This window comes from Anabrus simplex, chromosome 1 (assembly GCF_040414725.1).
Source record: "Anabrus simplex isolate iqAnaSimp1 chromosome 1, ASM4041472v1, whole genome shotgun sequence".
Lineage (NCBI taxonomy): Eukaryota > Metazoa > Arthropoda > Insecta > Orthoptera > Tettigoniidae > Anabrus > Anabrus simplex.
In genome coordinates, this window is record NC_090265.1 from 1,567,531,705 (window position 1) to 1,567,550,737 (window position 19,033).

At 39.0% G+C, this 19,033-nt stretch overlaps 1 protein-coding gene across 1 annotated transcript in view; it reads right to left on the reverse strand.

Moving 5' to 3' along the window:
* The window catches only part of LOC136880897 (cytosolic phospholipase A2), a 421,785-nt gene that overhangs the window by 202,052 nt on the left and 200,700 nt on the right, over positions 1 to 19,033 (reverse strand). The window contains exon 3 of the mRNA XM_067153430.2: positions 3,005 to 3,029. Coding sequence (XP_067009531.2) covers positions 3,005 to 3,029 — 25 coding nt within the window. The remainder of the gene's footprint in view (positions 1 to 3,004; positions 3,030 to 19,033) is intronic.

Below are 19,033 nucleotides of genomic sequence, written 5' to 3' on the forward strand. Positions count from 1 at the left end.
ATGGCGACGATGGGACAGAAAATGGCTAGGAGCGGGAAGGAATCGGCTGTGGCCTTAATTAAGGTACAGCCCCAGCATTTGCCTGGTGTGAAAATGGTAAACCACGGAAAACCATCTTCAGGGCTGCCGATAGTGGGGTTCGAACCTACTATCTCCCGAATACTGGACACTGGCCGCAATTAAGCGACTGCAGCTATCGAGCTCGGTTAAAAGCATTTTAGCCAGTTTTTGACGTACAAACAAACATTCACATTGCCAGTTTTCTTTCAGGTCTGAAAAGGATAAATTACTTGAGTATGTTAAGTGTGAAGGATGTCATTCATTTCTTGTATTACTTGACAATACACCACTTCTCAGCTCTGATGCTCTTTCTTGTTATTTTAAAGTCATAGACAGAGGGAGCCTGAAATATCCATCAGATGTTGTGATAAATAATTTAGTTACTAGTTTAAAGGTGCTCAAAGTTATGATTAGCAAAAGGTTTGAATATTTATTCTTAAATTGTAAATGCCAGAGACCAGTACTAGTATCTGTGATGTTCAATGCATGCCAATCATGTGGCAAGGATTTAAATACGTTTAACAGAAAGTGTATATTTACGATTTGTAATGTCTTATTTTGCCTTTGCTGGCAGGACCTAGTATTTACAGTGCACTATGTCTTCTGGTATAGGCTAGAGCAATTTTTGTTACTTTCATAGATCTGTCTCTGTCTTATCCTTGGCTTTGACAATATGAAAGTGACTGAAGTATGAGTGATGCTAGTAATACCAATCCTTATGCAGCCAGTCCCTGCTATGAATGGTGTGAAAATGTTGCTCATAGGGTCGGTTGGTGTATGCATTTCAGTGGGCTTGGCAGCCTGATATGTAATAGCAACTCTGACTCGTGAGGAAAGCAACGGGAAACTACCTCACTCCTCATTTCCCTAGTACGCCTCTTCAGTGATGCCTAGGCCATCTATGACAGCTGATGGCAGAGCTGTTGAGGATCCCACCAGCGGAATCACTGACAGACTGAACATACATACATACATACATACATACAATGTCTTACTGAACAATTATAGTAAGTTAATAAAGCTACAGTTAGGTGATGAAGGCAAGAAAGTCACAAAAAAGAGAAAATTGGATAAGCTTAATAATAAGGAATAAATGAAGACTGGAATTTATGTTTTACATCCTACAGTTAGTAAATATTTTTGTATGTATGTGTATGTTGGGTATTCAGCCCGAAAGCTTGTTTGATCCTCTGCAACTCTGCCAACAGCTGTCATAAATAGCCTAGGCGTCACTGAAGAGGCGTACTAGGGAAATGAGGAGTGAGGTAGTTTCCCGTTGCTTTCCTCACCGAGCCAGCCGCTGCTATTACATATCAGTCTGCCAAGCCCACTGAAATGCATGCACCAACTGACTCTATGAGCGATATTTTCACACCATTCATAACAGGGACTGGCTGCATAAGGAATGGTATTACTAGCATCACTCATACCTCAGTCATTTTCATATTGTCAAAGCCAAGGATGAGACTGAGACAGGTCAATGAAAGTAACAAATTTGATATAGCCCATACCAGAAGACACAGTGCACTGTAAACACTACATCTCGCCAGCAAAGGCAATAAATATTCTTATAAAAATTTAAGGTTGTATATTTTTATCCTTCTTCTGTATACAATTAAAGTATAAAAAATAAAAATATTCACAGTTAATCACAAATAGGATAGAAAAACAATAATCGGAACAGGGCTATGTAACACAACAGAAGGCAGTGGGACCACCTATTGCTGTGACATCACAGAAGCAATAGCACGGCCTGTATATCTAGTGTGGCCTTGATACTACCCAACAAAGCCATGTATAAAGTGTTGGAACTTATTACTGATATTATGTGTAAGAGGAGACTGGGAATTTTGGACACACAATGAGAATGCAGGATTTCCTACTTCTGAAACAACTGGTACTGGATAATCTTGACTCGAAAAATACAACAGGCTGCAGGTGGATCAGAGAAATAAGGGAGGATCTGAAGAGAATTGGCCTTACACCAGAAGACACCATAGGTAAGATAAAATGGAACAAAAAATTCAGAACACAAACATTCGCTTCACACTCGCACAAAAGAAACTCACAACACAAATATTTTCAATACCAGAAAGAGCACGAAGATCGGAACACAACATAAAGTACTGGGAGGAATGCAAGGCCTGAACAGTCCCCTCAAAGAGACTCGGATAACGTGCTGACTAAATTCCTTTCTTCAATACTTCAACCAGAAGTTACACTTATCAACTGTTTCATTTCCATAGTGATTCACACTATGTTGCTAGACATTCAAGCAATACTGATACTGATGACTACCTCATTTCATACTCCCAGTCATTCAGCTATAATTATGTGGTTCTCCATTGCTCTTTCAGATAAAGACACATGTAAACATGGAACAGGTACCAGAGCTGAGAGTATCAATTCTCAAGTTAATGGAGCCAGTTCTACCCAGTTCCATTGCCAGCACATCACTTCTAACCAAGTTCAGATTCTCACATATACTGAATCACCTGAGAGAAGACTGTACAACTCTAAAAGTAATAACTGTCAATAGATGCTGACAAAACAACAGTAATTTGAATTCTGTAAATGTTCAACACTGTCAAACTTTAAATTGCCTAACTAGGTTCATTTAACTGGCTACAGACTAAGTAAATTTATAATCATGATTGATTAACTTAAGTTCCAATTTATACATCAGTGACAGCAAGGTATTCAGTCTCATGATTTCAGAAGAAAGATTAAGTTATCTTTTAAAAAATGTTGAATTATGTAAAGAAATAATGGAAAATAAAATAATGAATTCCAAGCTAATTTTAAATTCTGGCAGTCCTCTCCTAGGAGTGTAAATACTAGGGTATACTATACAAGTATACCTAAATCACTGCACTGGTGGGAAAATATCTATCATAACAGACAAAAAGAGAAGTTTCTGAAGTGAGTATGAAATTAAATTTACCTCAAAAAGCTGGAATGGATCAAAGCTGAAAAGAAAAAAAAAAAAGAGAACTCTTTAGATAATTTGGTAATATACAATTAAATAAAGCAGCAAAAGAAATTTATCCTTACTCCTCCATCTGCCAATGATTGATTCAATACGAAGTTATGACAATATCTTAAACCGAATACCTTTGTAACAGATTAATAAAATAGAAAATGTACATAGAACTTCCAGCAAAATAAATTCCTTCTTACTACTAATTTTGCTTGTTATTCATTTAAAGAACATTTATTTGATCATGATTCAGTATTTTAATAACACTCATGTTGCTCCTCCCAAAGTAGTGAAGCCATACTGAAAAACAAGTGGAGAGTACACCATTGCAAATACACCCAGGGAGTTGTGCGTAATATACAAGTGCATGAAGGAAAATAAACATTTTATGTAATTTTTTAATCATTTCTAATATCTGCTCATCTCATAACATGTTGTGTTATTAATCCTAGGGGTGATAGTATCTTATGGGGAACAATGCAAGTACCTAGGTGTTAATACAGTATAAGGAATGATCTTCATTGGGGGAACTATATTAAGGAGGCAGTTAAGAAAGATTACAGATCTCTTCACATGGTTGAGAGTATATAGGGGTTGTAGCAAGGATGTAAAGCAGAGGACGTATCAGTCGCTGGTAAGAACGCAGGTACTCCCGTGTATATGACCCTCACCAGGACTACTTGAAACGAGAAATAGAAAAAATTCAAATGAAAGCAGCATAATTTGTTCTGGGTGACTTCTGACAAAGATGGTGGTGGTGGTGGTGGTGGTGATGGTGGTGGTGGTGGTGGTGGTGGTGGTGGTGGTGGTGGTTTTTGTTTTAAGAGGAAGTACAATGAGGTAATCATCCTCTCTGAGCAAATTGGTGGAATAGAAATTTAAAATAAAAGCAAAATTATTTATTCAATGAAGGAATTTGGAAACACAGTACAAAATAAAACAAAAATTTATTGAATTAGGCCAAAAAATTACTAACGAATCAAACAGGAACGTGTGTTCCCTCAGTAACAGTACACCTGTAATTTATATACCCTTCATTATTCCACTGTCGCACATAAAACGGATGACGAGGTCAGCAGTAGTTGCGTCATCAGCTAGTATGTGTTCGAGTGTTTCCTGCAGGCCGAGGCTCCGTCTTAGGCCAGAGAGAATGGCACACTCTGTGAGGATGTGGGCTACGGTGAAGTTGACACCACAAGAACACACCTGGGGGTCTTTCCTCTTTAGGATATAAGGGTGCATAGATCGTAAATGACCTATCCTCAGCCTACACAATACTACGGCCTCTCTCCATGAAGGTCGGAAAGAGGGCTGTCACACGGTAGTTGTCTTCTTAACTGATCTCAGATTTTTGGGAGTTCAGATAGCTAACCACTCCGATTCCCAGGACGCCAAGATGGTTCAACGTAGCTGTGAACAAATATCCTTAGCAGGTACATTGACAGGTCTTGGAGGTAAAAGTACCGCTTCCTTTGCAGCTTCATCCCCAAGTTCGTTTCCCACAATCCCAATGTGACTTGGAAGCCACACGAAAGTGACTCTGGTGCCAGCATCACTTAACCTGGCTAGAAGGTCATGAATCTGCTGCACCAGTGGGTGTTGCGAGAAACAGCTTTCAATAGACTGCAGAGAGCTTAATGAGTCGGTACACACAAGAAAGTGGCTTCTTTTGTCACCCAGTGCAAACTGCAGAGCGTGTAAGATGTCGTAAAGCTCTGCACTATACACGCTACATACACCAGGAAGTAACATCTTCATAGTCATATCATCGGTGATGAAAGAGCAACCAAATTATCTCCGATTTTAGAATCATCCATGAAGGTATGTTTTGCTGCCGGATATTGATGAACGAAGTCCCAGAAATACCTCCGATAAACGGAGGAATCTCTGTTCACCTTGGGTCCATGGAGTAGATCTAGACGTATATCTGGTCGCAGAGGTACCTCACTGAAAGTTTGTTCAAGACAACCACCGATATCAATATTCAAATCGCGACAGAGACTATGAATTCAAAACCCAACCGGCCGTGTGTGGCATTCGGCCGGTTTTGGTACCTCTGGTGGTATTGGGTACTAAAGATGCATTGATAGCCTGGATGTAGCAGCATTTCATGAATTTTGACAGCATACGCCGCGAGGAGTAACTGCTGCCAACTTATCTGTAAAGGTTGAACTGCTGCTTCAGCGAGTAGGCAGGGAATGAGGCTAGTATGGAAAGCTCCCATTGCTAGATCTATGGTGAATACTGTCTAAAAGGCTCAGCATACATTTTGATGCTGAACCATAAGCTGCACTTCCATAGTCAGTTCGGGAGAGGACCATGGCCTTGTAAAATCGTAGCAGAACCGCACGGTCAGCCCCCTACGAACTGTCGCTGAGAAACTTTTTTTTTTTTTTTTTGCTAGTTGTTTTACATCGCACCGACACAGATAGGTCTTATGGCGACGATGGGACAGGAAAGGCCTAGGAGTGGGAAGGAAGCAGCCGTGGCCTTAATTAAGGTACAGCCCCAGCATTTGCCTGGTGTGAAAATGGGAAACCATGGAAAAGACAGTGGGGTTCCAACCTACTATCTCCCGAATACTGGATACTGGCCGCACTTAAGCGACTGCAGCTATCGAGCTCGGTCCGCTGAGAAACTGAAGCATGTTAAGTCTCCTCATGCAGGCAGCCTTCAACTGATGGATATGGGGCTGCCAAGTTGGTCTCTTTTCAAAATGGAGACCCAGGAATCTGTAGGTGTCTACCACTGGTAAGACACTGTTTCGCAAGCGGAGCACTGGTTCAGGATTGACAAGCCGACCTTGACAGAAGTGTACAACTGAGCTTTTCGTCGCTGAAAATCAAAAACCATGTTGCAGGGCCCATCTGTCGACTCAGTTAATAGCTTGCTCAGTTGTCTCTCAGCAAATGTCACCCTTCTGGAGCTGTAATGTAGAGCTAAGTCATCTACATACAGCGATGGAATAACTGCGGGCCCAGCAGCGGCAACTATGCCGTTGATGGCGATTGCGAACAGCGTGACACTCAGTACAGATCCCTGACGTACTTCCATTTTCCTGAACGTAATACTGAGAAAATGCATTTCCTACTCGAACTCAAAAAAGCCGGAGGCACATGAAGTTCTCAATAAATGCTGGCAAATTTCCCAAAAATCCCCACTGGTGTAGAGTGGAGAGAATTCTGTATCGTCAGGTAGTATCATAAGCTTTCTCCAGGTCAAAAAAAAAACAGCAACTAGGTGTTCATTCCGGAGAAAGGCCTCCTGTGTGGTGCTCACCAGTTTGACCAGATGATCAGTGGCAGACCGATGAGAGCGGAAACCACACTGGTAGTTAGACAAGAGATCTTCTTTTTCCATGGCCCACACAAGGCGCCAGTTAAACATCCTTTCAGATAGCTTACAAATGCCATTTGTATGGCATATAGGCCTATAACTATCCAGGAGTTTTGTATCTCTACCTGGCTTGGGAACTGGTGTCACAATTCCCTCACACCATTGAGATGGAAACACACCCTCACTCCACATTCTGTTGAATAGGGTGAGGATATCCTTGAGACATCTGTCACTCAAATGCTTACACTCAAATGCTTAAGCATTTGATTATGGATTTTATCCAGTTCACGAGCTGTGTCTCTGCATAGGTGAGTGCACTCCGCAACTCCCGCTCCGTGAAAGGCACGTTGTAGGAATGCGAAGCACTAGAGGCAAAAGAAAGCCTCTGCACCTAATTGGTAGAAATGCAGTGTCGTATCTCCCAGAGGTGGATGTTTCTGTGAAATGTGATGCGATGTGGTCTGCAATGACTGAAGGAATCGTAACAATATCTCCATTAATGGAGATACCGGGGATTGAGTGTACATACTGTACTCCGATAATACGGCAGAGTTTTGTCCACACATGTGATGACGGAATATGTGCCATCATGGAAAACACATACTTTTCCCACGTAGCTTTCTTACTTTCTCGAATCAAAAAATGGGCCCTCGCGTGCAGATGCTAAATGTTATATGATTGGTCATCATAGGATTCCGACGATAGTGCTTAAAAGCCCGTCGGTAAACACATATGGCTGTTGCAATTTCATCCGTCCACCATGGAACCTGTTTCCGTTGACGAATACCAGACGAGGAAGGAATTGTTTCCTTTGCAGCAGCCAAAATTCCAGTAGTAATGGAAGAAACAGGGTGGTCAACAGACTCCAGCATATCATCGGCCATCACTGCGCGTTTGGAAAATGCTGGTCAATTTGCCCATCGAAGTAACCAGCACCTGGGTACTTCGGACTGTCTTTGATTCAAGAGAGAGAGAGAGAGAGAGAATAATCCTGAAGTGGCCACTATCACAGAGGACATCATGTACTTGCCACCGTAGCAGGGGAACTAGCGCACAGCTGCATAATGTGACATTTAGATGTGAGAATGTGCCATGTGCGCTGCTGAAATGTGTTGGTTCCCCTCTATGAAGCATGCAAAGATCGAACTGGTTTATCGATCGCTCCAGCATCCTCCCACTAGCACAGGAAGATGGAGAACACCAGTGTATTTTATGAGCATTCACGTCTCCCAGCATGAGAAAAGGAGGAGGTTACTGAGCGATCAAATTTTGTAGTGCACGCATTTCAATATCGTAGTCTGGTGGAATTGCACTGGTACCACCCAAACAATCTGGCCTCGCGGTGTAGTGGGCAACATGTGTCCCGGTCATGCAGCAGCCCCGGGTTAGATTCCTGGCCGGGTCAGGGGTTTTTAATTGTAAATTATTAATATCCCTGGCCTGGGGACTGGGTATCTGTGTCGTCCTTAATGTTTCTTTCCTCACATTCAACACATTACATTTCGGCCATTTACATAATACACGCAACGTTCCTCACATATGGTGCAACTAGGGGCAAAAGATCTTCATAGGTCAATGCCACGAACAAATATAAAGAAAAAACACCCAAACACAAACTCCACAACATGATCACAAGCTTACTAGGACTCAAACTGATGACGTTCACTTTTAAACTTGCACTACACAGTGTAATTCTCATACGTCCATTATGGGATGCCAGTGTACTTGATGATGCACAATATGAAAAAAGCATGAGAATAAATTATTATCCAGGGTGGGGTCATAGGCTGACGATATCCTGACTTGCTTACCTAACCTGATGACTTGTGAACTGAAAAAGGCATTAGGATATACTGGATGGGTTATATTCTTTTGTGAAATGACACACTGTCCATTAAAATATATAAATATACTTCCAGACTTATCCACCTCAATATTCTTCACAACAGATAACAAAACGATAATGCAAGAAATAAACACTAAAATTTGACCACATTAATACATGTATAGCATACCACCTCCATAACACATAGCACAAATTATTAAAACATCAAACATACACTGTTTATATCTTCTTATTCACAATCCGCACTGAATTTGCATATCATAACAGACTTAATAAATTATCTGGTACGACGACCTTGTTATCAAGTATTATATTTGGACTTTCTCTACCCTTAGTCACACGCTACACTCAACTGTACATATAAACACAAAACTTTCTTAGCTTGAATTCATATGTAATCTGACTAGTCTGAATAACGAGATCATGAACCTAAGCCATATAACCAACTACACCAACTTGAATTGATCTGTAGTAGTTGCTTGATTGATGTTGAAAGCTGATGTTAAATGTTACCATACCTCGCCAAACTCGCCGATAACTGTGGTGATAAGTTCATGGTTTGTTGTTTTATACTGAAACCATACTCACGTTATATTCTGCCAAGTGCATTGACTTGGCACTTCATAGTGCATATAACATATGATAATCTCTAACCCTGTACTGTGTCCCAACCGGACATCCATTGACGAGATAAATCTCCAAGAGACAGCCACAAGCAGCATATAATAGGACTAAATGTCGCACACTTCAAGCAGAACAACCAGGCGATCTCAACATTTCCACTACTCAACACCAACAAGACCCCTCTTCGACAAACCAACCATAAAATAAACTTCTTCAAGTCGCATGATTTTCTCTGTCCAAGCTAATCACAATCTTCCATATGTCACATGTGGAACGCCGTTTTCAAAATTGTGATGCTCAACTTCAGCATACTAACACCTTGAAAACTGTTGGGAGACACATGTCATTTTGAGCAAACCAACATCTTGCACAACTCTCTCTACATATATTTAGTTTCCTTGCTAAACCAAGATTTCCCACTTTTGGCTAAATAATGATTTTTATACATCAATATATATATACGGTATTCCTACAATGAAATACATGATAGTGACAATACAAAATAAACACCTAACCTATAACTTGGCGTAAATATTGCAATAAATACAAAAACTGACTTGAGGTGGTGTTGAAATTTTGTACAATTACAATACAATTAAAATCAATCAAAGTTATTTATGTTGACAATTGGGCTTCAGTGAGAATTGATGGTAGAATGATTTCTTGGTTCAGAGTACTTACAGGGGTTAGACAAGGCTGTAATCTTTCACCTTTGCTGTTCGTAGTTTACATGGATCATCTGCTGAAAGGTATAAAATGGCAGGGAGGATATCTTATTCATAAGTTAGAAGTAACAGACATGAAAGTAGCAAGAATGATTGCTGGTACAAACAGGTGGGAACAATGGCAGGATGGTACTTGGAATGAGGAGATAAAGGCTAATTTAGAAATGAACTTGATGGATGAAGCTGTACGCATAAACCGGCTTCAGTGGTGGGGTCATGTGAGGTGAATGGAGGAGGATAGGTTACCTAGGAGAATAATGGAGTCTGCTATGGAGGGTGAGAGAAGTAGAGGTAGACCAAGACGACGATGGTTAGACTCTGTTTCTAACGATTTAAAGATAAGAGGTATAGAACTAAATGAGGCTACAACACTAGTTGAAAATCAAGGATTGTGGCGACGTTTAGTAAATTCACAGAGCCTTGCAGACTGAACGCTGAAAGGCATAACAGTCTATAATGATAATGATAATGTATGTATGTATGTATGTATGTATGTACGTATGTATGTACGTATGTATGTATGTATGTATGTATGTATGTATGTATGTATGTATGTATGTATGTATGTACAATTCCTCGCCTTGACTTGTGAAGAATAATTTACAATACATCTGAGCAAATCATAGTCTTTTCACAATAGAAGTCCACACAGCCAGTCAAGTTCACTCAAGATTACAAAAATTTACATATTCTTGTTGACATACATAGAACATCTTAACTTAAATACTTCACCTTGCATACCTCTTAAGATTATGAATATTGTATGTACCAATCATGTCACCTTTATTGTTCAACAAGTGATAAGCACATCTGCCAACTTTCTTACCTATAGTGTAAGGTCCCTGACACAATATCTCCATGATGCCTCCCCTGCTACAACACCCTCCTATCAGCTGCCTTCTTAAAAGCATTGGTGTTTGTCAACTGGATGATCACCTTCAGAGACACCTTCTCTCAAGAGAGCAAACCTACCATGGTTGCCAACCTTATACAAAAGCTCTCTCCCCACCCTTTTACACACAGCTTGTACAGACAGCTATTCGAAACACACACACATTTCACATTCAAAACACCCCTCCTCTTCTGAAAACAGCCCACAATTGCACATTGACGCACATGCGATAAATGAATATAACTTGAAAACGATATTCACTCACTCATGAGTACATAATGCAAGAACGAGCTCAAATTATTATGATTCTTATTATTTGTACGTATGGCTATGAAGTGTTACATCCAGTTAGTATTTGTATTATTATGATATGATTGCGTTGTTTGTGAGGTCATGTCATGAAACATGTGCTGTACATAAATATTTATATGAGTTCAGTTAACGTAAATACCTATAAATTAACATTATATAATTTATTCTTATCTGTATATATAATTTGTAATTCATAACTGTGAAACACACTGGAACTTCCAGAATGGCTATGAAGTGTTACATTCAGTTAGAACAAGAATTATGGAGAATATTCTGTACATTATAATCTATGTATTAGGCACCCTCAAATTTTCAAGAAGATATATTTTGTAATGTAGCAAGAATATACTTGTGACCTCGTGACATGCAGTGGTTGCAGTCTCCATATTGAAGTGACATGCAGTTGTTTTAAAATGGCGGATTTGTTGATGATCTCGGAGTGAAGTGTTTTGTTTGTGATACTGTGATTAAGGTTATGTGTGTGTTAATTTGTAAATAGATGTGAATATATAATTTCTATTTATTTTGCAAAGACCTCCCATATTTACAGGCTGCCGATAAGAACAAGGTAAAACATATCAAATTTTTTGTACATATCTATTAATTAAAGAAAATTTAAAATTAGCTGTAGAGATGGTGTCTCAGGATCTTCATGGAGCCTCGGAGGATGAGGGTCGCAATTTTAGGGATGAGCTTCATTGGGAGTTGGAAGCACTTCCATGTGGCGACGAAGTGGCGAGGTATGGTACTGCGAGCTCCGACCATTATCCCTATTATTTTGATTTCCTGAAAGTGATATTTAGATTTATAATAAGGGATAGTGGGTTTGTATTTCTTAATCTTTTCTAGATTAATCTCCTCTGGCTGACCGCTATGGTGCTCGAATCTGATAGTCAGATCTAATATCTTTGTGGACACGTTAACATCTTGCATCAATACTCTTCCACACATCATTGAAATAATTCATACTAATTTTGGCATCAGATAATCCATAACATATGTTTGAATTGACTTCCTGTTCTCTCATACACATTCCCACTCTCACTTTCTTTGAACTTTCTCCAAATACCAAAAAGCTTGCCAACACAATTACTCCTCATAAAATATTCAAACCCTGAATCGCCATAATATCCACTATCACTTTTATGATTCTTATTATGCACAAAACGTGACCTAACCTCCCCTTCACAAAGACTTTCACTCACAGCATCAACAGTTTTCATCCACCCATCCCTATCCAACATACCAGCTTCAATCACCTCAATCTCATTCATACAACTCATCTCACATGTTCCCTCACTCACACTGAAATCACTACTATTCCCACCACTACTACTAAATTCCCCCACAATTACAACATCTTCCATATCTTTCATCGTAGTTCCCACTCGCACATCATTCACGCTATCAACACTGTTGCTCTCGACCCTCTTAATGAAAGTTTCATTAATCTCAAAATCATCACTACTCTGACACATTATCAAGGTAACATAAATCTCCTCACTCATACCAACATCTACAACATGACATGTCTTCCCCAAAGACTCTCCTCCACCAAATAATCTTTGACACTTTCACAAAAAGCTCCCTTTTCAATTTCTGCAACTTCCCAAAGAGCATCAACTACCACAGTGTTATCATCATCAGTTTTAGTACATAGCAGGTCCTCCGACAAATCCTCCTCCACTTTTTCACACCCCTTGCCCCCAAAATCTCCCTGTTCATCAACTTCCATCCCTACATTGTCAATTTCTTTCTCCACACTACTACCCCAATCATGCAATGCTTATCAATTAAATTACTTACCTCCTCCCTTACATTACTAATTTTATCATTTAATTCCTTCCCTTGATTACTAATTTGACTACTCAAATCATTTCCTTGATCAATCAATTTGGCCAACTGCTCCAATACCAGTTTCATGAGATTATTACCCCCCAAATTACATTGGTTATGCTCACTACTTTCCCCTTCACCCTCCACGACAATTCCATACACTTTTTCTGTAGATATATTCACTCTGAAAATATTCATCAAAATATAGTGTGCTTGTGTCAAAGCTGCTCTCCTGATCATTAACAGACATACTTCCTTTATGCATGTTTCTCCTTCTCAAATTCATAACACTAATATTACTCTCACTAGTATTCATACTCCACTGATGAATATACTCAAAACTGGAAAACAATGATAAATTACTCTATCACAAGCTCATTAAAACACTGGACCAAATGTGCCCAACGAGATCATATTGCAAATCTGGATATCATTCGGCCTCACGTTGTGATGCCAATTGTACTGGTATCACCTAAACACAAGCTCCACAACGTGATCACAAGCTTACTAGGACTCAAACTGGTGATGTTCACTTTTAAACTTGCACTACACAGGGTAATTCTCATAGATCCATTATAATTATTATTATTATTATTATTATTATTATTATTATTATTATTATTATTATTATTATTATTATTATTATTAAGAAAACTAAACTGCTCTAGCACTGAAGTGGCATCTATAGCTTTCTGGACTACCCAATACATTTACACTAAATTCACTGTTATGGAACACAACTAACAAAAGAAAACTGATTGGGCACCAGTGTATTTGATGATCCACAATATGAAATAAGCATGAGAATAAATTATTATCCAGGGCGGGGTCATACGCTGACTATATCCCGATTTTCTTACCTAACCTGATGACTTGTTGAACTGAAAAAAGGCATTAGGATGTACTGGCTAGGTTATATTCTTTTGTGAAATGACACACTGTCCATTAAAATATATATATTAAAGTATATTTATATACTTCCAAACTTATCCACCTCAATATTCTTCACAAGAGATAATAAAACAATAAAGCAAGAAATAAACACTAAAATTGGACCACATTAATACATGTATAGCATACCACCTCCATAACACATAGCACAAATTATTACATCAAACATGAAATGTTTATATCTTCTTATTCACAATCTGCACTGAATTTACATGTCATAATAACACACTTAATAAATAAGCTGGTACGATGACCTTGCTATCAAACATTATATTCGGACTTTCTCTGCCCTTAGCCACATGCTAAACTCAACAGAACATATAAACACAATACCTTCTTAGCTTGAATTCGTATGTAATCTCACTAGTCTGTATAACGGGATCACAAACCAAAGCCGTATAACCCGCTACACCATTTCAAATTGATCTGTAGTGGTTGATTGATCGAAGTTGAAAGTTGATGTTAAATGTTACCATACCTCCGCAAACTCGCCGATAATTCTGGTGACAAGTTCATGGTTTGTTGTTTTATACTGAAACCATACTCACATTATATTCCGCCAAGTGCATTGGCTTAGCACTTCATAGTGTATATGACATATAGTGTATATAACATATGATGATCTCTAATCCTGTAGTGTGTCCCAACCGGACGTCCATTGACGAGACAAATCTCCAAGAGACAGCCACAAGCAGCATATAATAGGACTAAACGTCGCACACTTCAAGTAGGACAACTAGCCAATCTCAACATTTCCACTACTCAACACCAACAAGACCCCTCTTCTGACAAACCAGCCATAAAATAAACTTCTCCAAGTCACATGTTTTTCTCTGTCCTAGCTAATCACAATCTTCCATTTTCGTAATTGTGAAGCTCAACTTTGCTAATTGACCACATAATGTGGTACTTATTGTATTCAATAGGTGGAACAATAAATGTACTCCTTTTGATAAATAAGTGAGATCGCCTTTTTCAGTACGGATCAAAAATGAGAGTGAGAGTTTGTAATAACTTGCTCGTCGATGCTTTCGTTGATGTTTGTTCTTTCTTTCCTTGGTTACTGGTGCTGTGAGGAACTGTCTGCTTGCTAGTTGATGGTTTCTCAAGAACAGTTGCTACAAAACTTGTTGGTGTTATCGGTACTTTCACTGCCTTCTCAGCAAAGGAGACAGAGAATTCCAGAGGGGCCACTGATTTAAATTTCCTCTGGGCATCTGGATAAGATAGTTTATGCAGTGTTAAATCTCCTGGATCTTCTTTTCTTCCTTGAATTTTGGACAATTCTTCGATCAAGGGGTATGTTCACCTGTGCAGTTTACATATACAGGTGGCGGTGTGCATTCTACACCGGTATGTGCCCCTTTTCCACATGTTGTGAGCTTGGCAGCGTGGTTATGTGTGACCAAACTGTTGGCAGTTGTAACAATGCATAGGTGCTGGAATATCAGGTCTTACTGTCAGTGTATACATAGAAACTTTAATTCATTCGGGCAGTGTCTGTTTGTCAAAGGTGAGTATGAAAGCACCTGTGTCGTGAAGATTGGCTCTGACACGCGCCTCTTGAGCCTCTTGATGTCGTAAACTCCCCAACGTGCAAGGCTTTGGATGAGATCATCATCAGAGGCCCTGTGAAAGATGACTCCTTTAATGGAATTCAGTGACTTGTGATTTTCCACCTTAACAGGTACCAGTCCCAACATTGTAGCTTCCAGTAACCTCTTACTCTGTACAACTGTAGTGGTCTTGAGAAGTACGGAGCCGTCTCCCAGCTTCCACACCTCATCAACCTCTCCACCAAAAATATCCTATCCTAATCCTAATATCAATTACTAATTAGAAACAAATTTTTTGGAAGGAAGCTCTGTCCATCGACTCTGGAGGCAACCAGGAATCGAGGCAGAATTTCCTCAGACGTTTCCCTACTGAACAAATCATTGGCCCGGTTGAAACAATTACGTTTCTTTGTGGTAGAATTTAAAGATGAAATGTTAAGGCTTGCAGCCTTTGAGGAATTAAAACCAAATTCAAAAACCATGCGTAGTCCCATGAGTACCCGGGATATAAAAGGTCGACCTTCGGCAGAACCCTGACGTACCAAAGGGTGGGCTGCTAAGAACTACTTTCCCAGTAGCCATGCATCACCTCGCCATGACCTGAAACATGTGATATGGGGAGGGTTAAACCTTCGTAGAACTTCACTACCCGAGGCAGAGAGGTAGAAAGAGAAATAAAATTTAAGAAGATGAGAATAGAAAGGTATAATTAGTAATGAAGAATAAAGAGCACAGGCACCTCTCAGACAACTCGGGGAACACCTTGTTAGTCTGGCCCTACACTGAAGCCAATCCAGCATTAACCCTGAGCTTGCTAGCCCTCAGAATCAACAAGCACACAAGCCCCCACACCAACATCAAAGTCATGGTGTCCCTAGAGGGGTGTCCGACAAAGGAGTAGTGTTACTAAAATGTTGCAAACTTTGAACTGGGAATACTTGGGAGTAAGGAGACAAGATGCTCAACTATGTGATAATGTGATAAAGATATTGATTCCTATAAGGAACCTGAAATATTTGTCCCAAATGAGTAAATTTATAATACCAATATAGTTGATCCGTTATTGGCAATTATAAATTTTCCAGCTAACTCATTCCTGGTTGCCAGCGTTTCGCCCCAGAGTGCTTATTTGGGCTCATGAGTTGGTAAATAGCACACCTACCATGACGCATAGCTAGTGCATACCATGGAGACCACTGCGTAGGTTACTTGTGGTAATGTTTCAAACTGTCAGTGTTGAGTTGGCGTGGAATGACATAAGTTGAAGAATAAGCTTGAGTGGAGCTTCTAAAAGTAGGAAAGATCATAAAAAAGAGGGAATTCCAGAGGACAGATTGGGGCAAATATTCATTTATAGGATGAGGAGTAAGGGATTGGAATAAATTATCCAGGGAAATGTTCAATAAATTTTGCAGTTCATTTATTTAAGACATATTTAAGAAAATGCTAGGTAAACAATTATAAATAAATGTAAATATGAGATACACAACTGATAAGGAATCTGCCATATGGGCAACCACCCTACATGCAGATCATTGATGAACAACAACTATTTGAAGATCTCCACACCTTTGCGATCTTCATCTTCAATTCTTATTGCTCCTTTTTCAGTCTTATTTTCATCTTTAACTTGCTTTCCTCAACATTGATTCTCATTAATGAATGTTTTCATGGTTCATTTTCATTTATTAAAATAAATAAATAAATAAACAAATAAATAAATAAATATTATATCTGGATTAGCGCCACTTTATATTAACAAGTCTAACAAAGAAAGACAAGCTTTCTGCCAAGTTCCATTGGCTTTCATCAGGGCAAAGCATGTAGAGATCTTCTGGTGGAAGTGAGCATAGAAATTGGTCAAGGAACATGGGAGTCATGACCATATTATCCACGGGCCCCTACTAACTGGATTCAGGGATCGCCACGCTGTGCTGTGGTGGTTGGGAGGGTGCTTACTGACTCACCACCCTCTGCTGACAGTTTCTGGAGTGTGCCATGCTGTGTCATGGTGGTGTTATGTATGTAATTCTGGAGTACAGGTTTTCATGCACTTGATAACTTGAAGCTGTCTTCCCTGCAATGTATATTGTGACTGGAAATCCCTCAGGATAAACTCAAATCCAATGCTTTCACTGCCATCACACATAAAATGTCCGTAACTACAGCTACAGATGGTGCAACCACAGTCCCGTGAGTGGCTTCAATCCTTCACCTTAATTTTTATGTGTACAATTAAATCTCTGGAGCAGATATTGTAGATGAACCCCTAAGACTGCGAGGCGAACTTGGAGATTTTCTGCTGTGAAAATAGGATACAAATAGTTCAGAACTCCTAGAATCAATCCTAGAGGACTTAAGAGAGCACAAGCACTCACTGACTGACAGTGAAAGCATTATGACAAACACATTAGGTTTGACTTGGAACCCTTGAACAGACCCATTCAACTGTAGCTTGAAACACATAATCCAAATGCAAAAAAACTCAAGTGCTTAGAACGTATGATACTCTCCATCACTGAAGAAGAGAATGATTGGTTCTTGAAACATGTATGAAGTATTATGAAATAAACACAGTATCTATTTTATTATGATATATTTGGGTATTGACAAGGCAGATTCTAATTAAATTCCTTTATTCACTATATCACCAATATTCAAATCACAAAGGCTGATAGCTCCTGTGGGTTTCCTCTTAATTCATGCAACACCTGTGGCAGGTAGGTATAAGATTGAATGACTAATTACTGGGGAACTTACTTGATACCTGGAATGATATATCAACAAACACCACTGTTTTACTACTTCAAAATTCTGTGAATGTTCCTCAATGAAGTGAATTTACTTTTCTACTCATGGAATGGAGCACACAATCGAATTTAGATTACCACAAGGGGACAATCCCTCACCCGCCAAGACTGACGCAAGCAATTGGATTCTGTGGGAAATGCTGAGAAGCGCATAAAGAAAGAGTTCGAGCTCCTCAGAACTTCAGCAAAGATCAAGGTTAAAAGAATTTTCAGAATGGGGACCATAAACCTATAGACAATGGCAAATGGCAAACTGAAACAGATAATAGACAAGATGAAAGAGAGAAACATCGAGATACTAGTTGTACAAGAAACAAGATACAGGGACAAAGATACAGTGGGATCAGAAGGCTTCATAGTACTGAAAGGAAAACCAGTAATCGGGATGGGAAAGCGAGATGTGTACCTACATGTTTTGGTACAGTGTTCGTTGTGGACAAGAGATACTAAGATGGAACGACTGAGGTAAAGAGTGATGCAAGTACGATAAACGATTCAAAACAATATTCTCTCACCCATGGGTAACTAATGCAAATATCAAGCTATTATTATTATTATTATTATCATTATTATCATTATTATTATTATTATTATTATTATTATTATTATTATTATTATTATTATTATTACCATCATGGCTATGAAGTGATGTACATCCATTTAGTATTATTATTATTTACATAGTGAATGATCATATTGTGTGTAAGGTTATGAAAGTATTAGTATTCTTATTTACATAGTCGAATGATTGTATTGTGTGAGGTTACCGGTATGTCATAAAACATGTGCTGTACATAAACATTTATACCAGTTCAATTAATGTAAGATCCTGTATTATAATTTATTCTTACCTGTATATATAATTTGTAATCCATAATTGTGAAACACACTGTAACTTCCACAATGGTAACAGGCAATAGAACGATTGAGAATATTCTGTACACTATGTCTATGTATTTGGCACGTCTCTACAATTTTCACGAAGGTAATTTTTTTGTAATGTATCTTTCTGGAAGCCTGGCCAGGATATATATATAAGAAGACATCTTGACAGTGACAGTTAGTTAGTGGTTAGAGAGTTACTGATAGAAGAGTTATTGGTTGG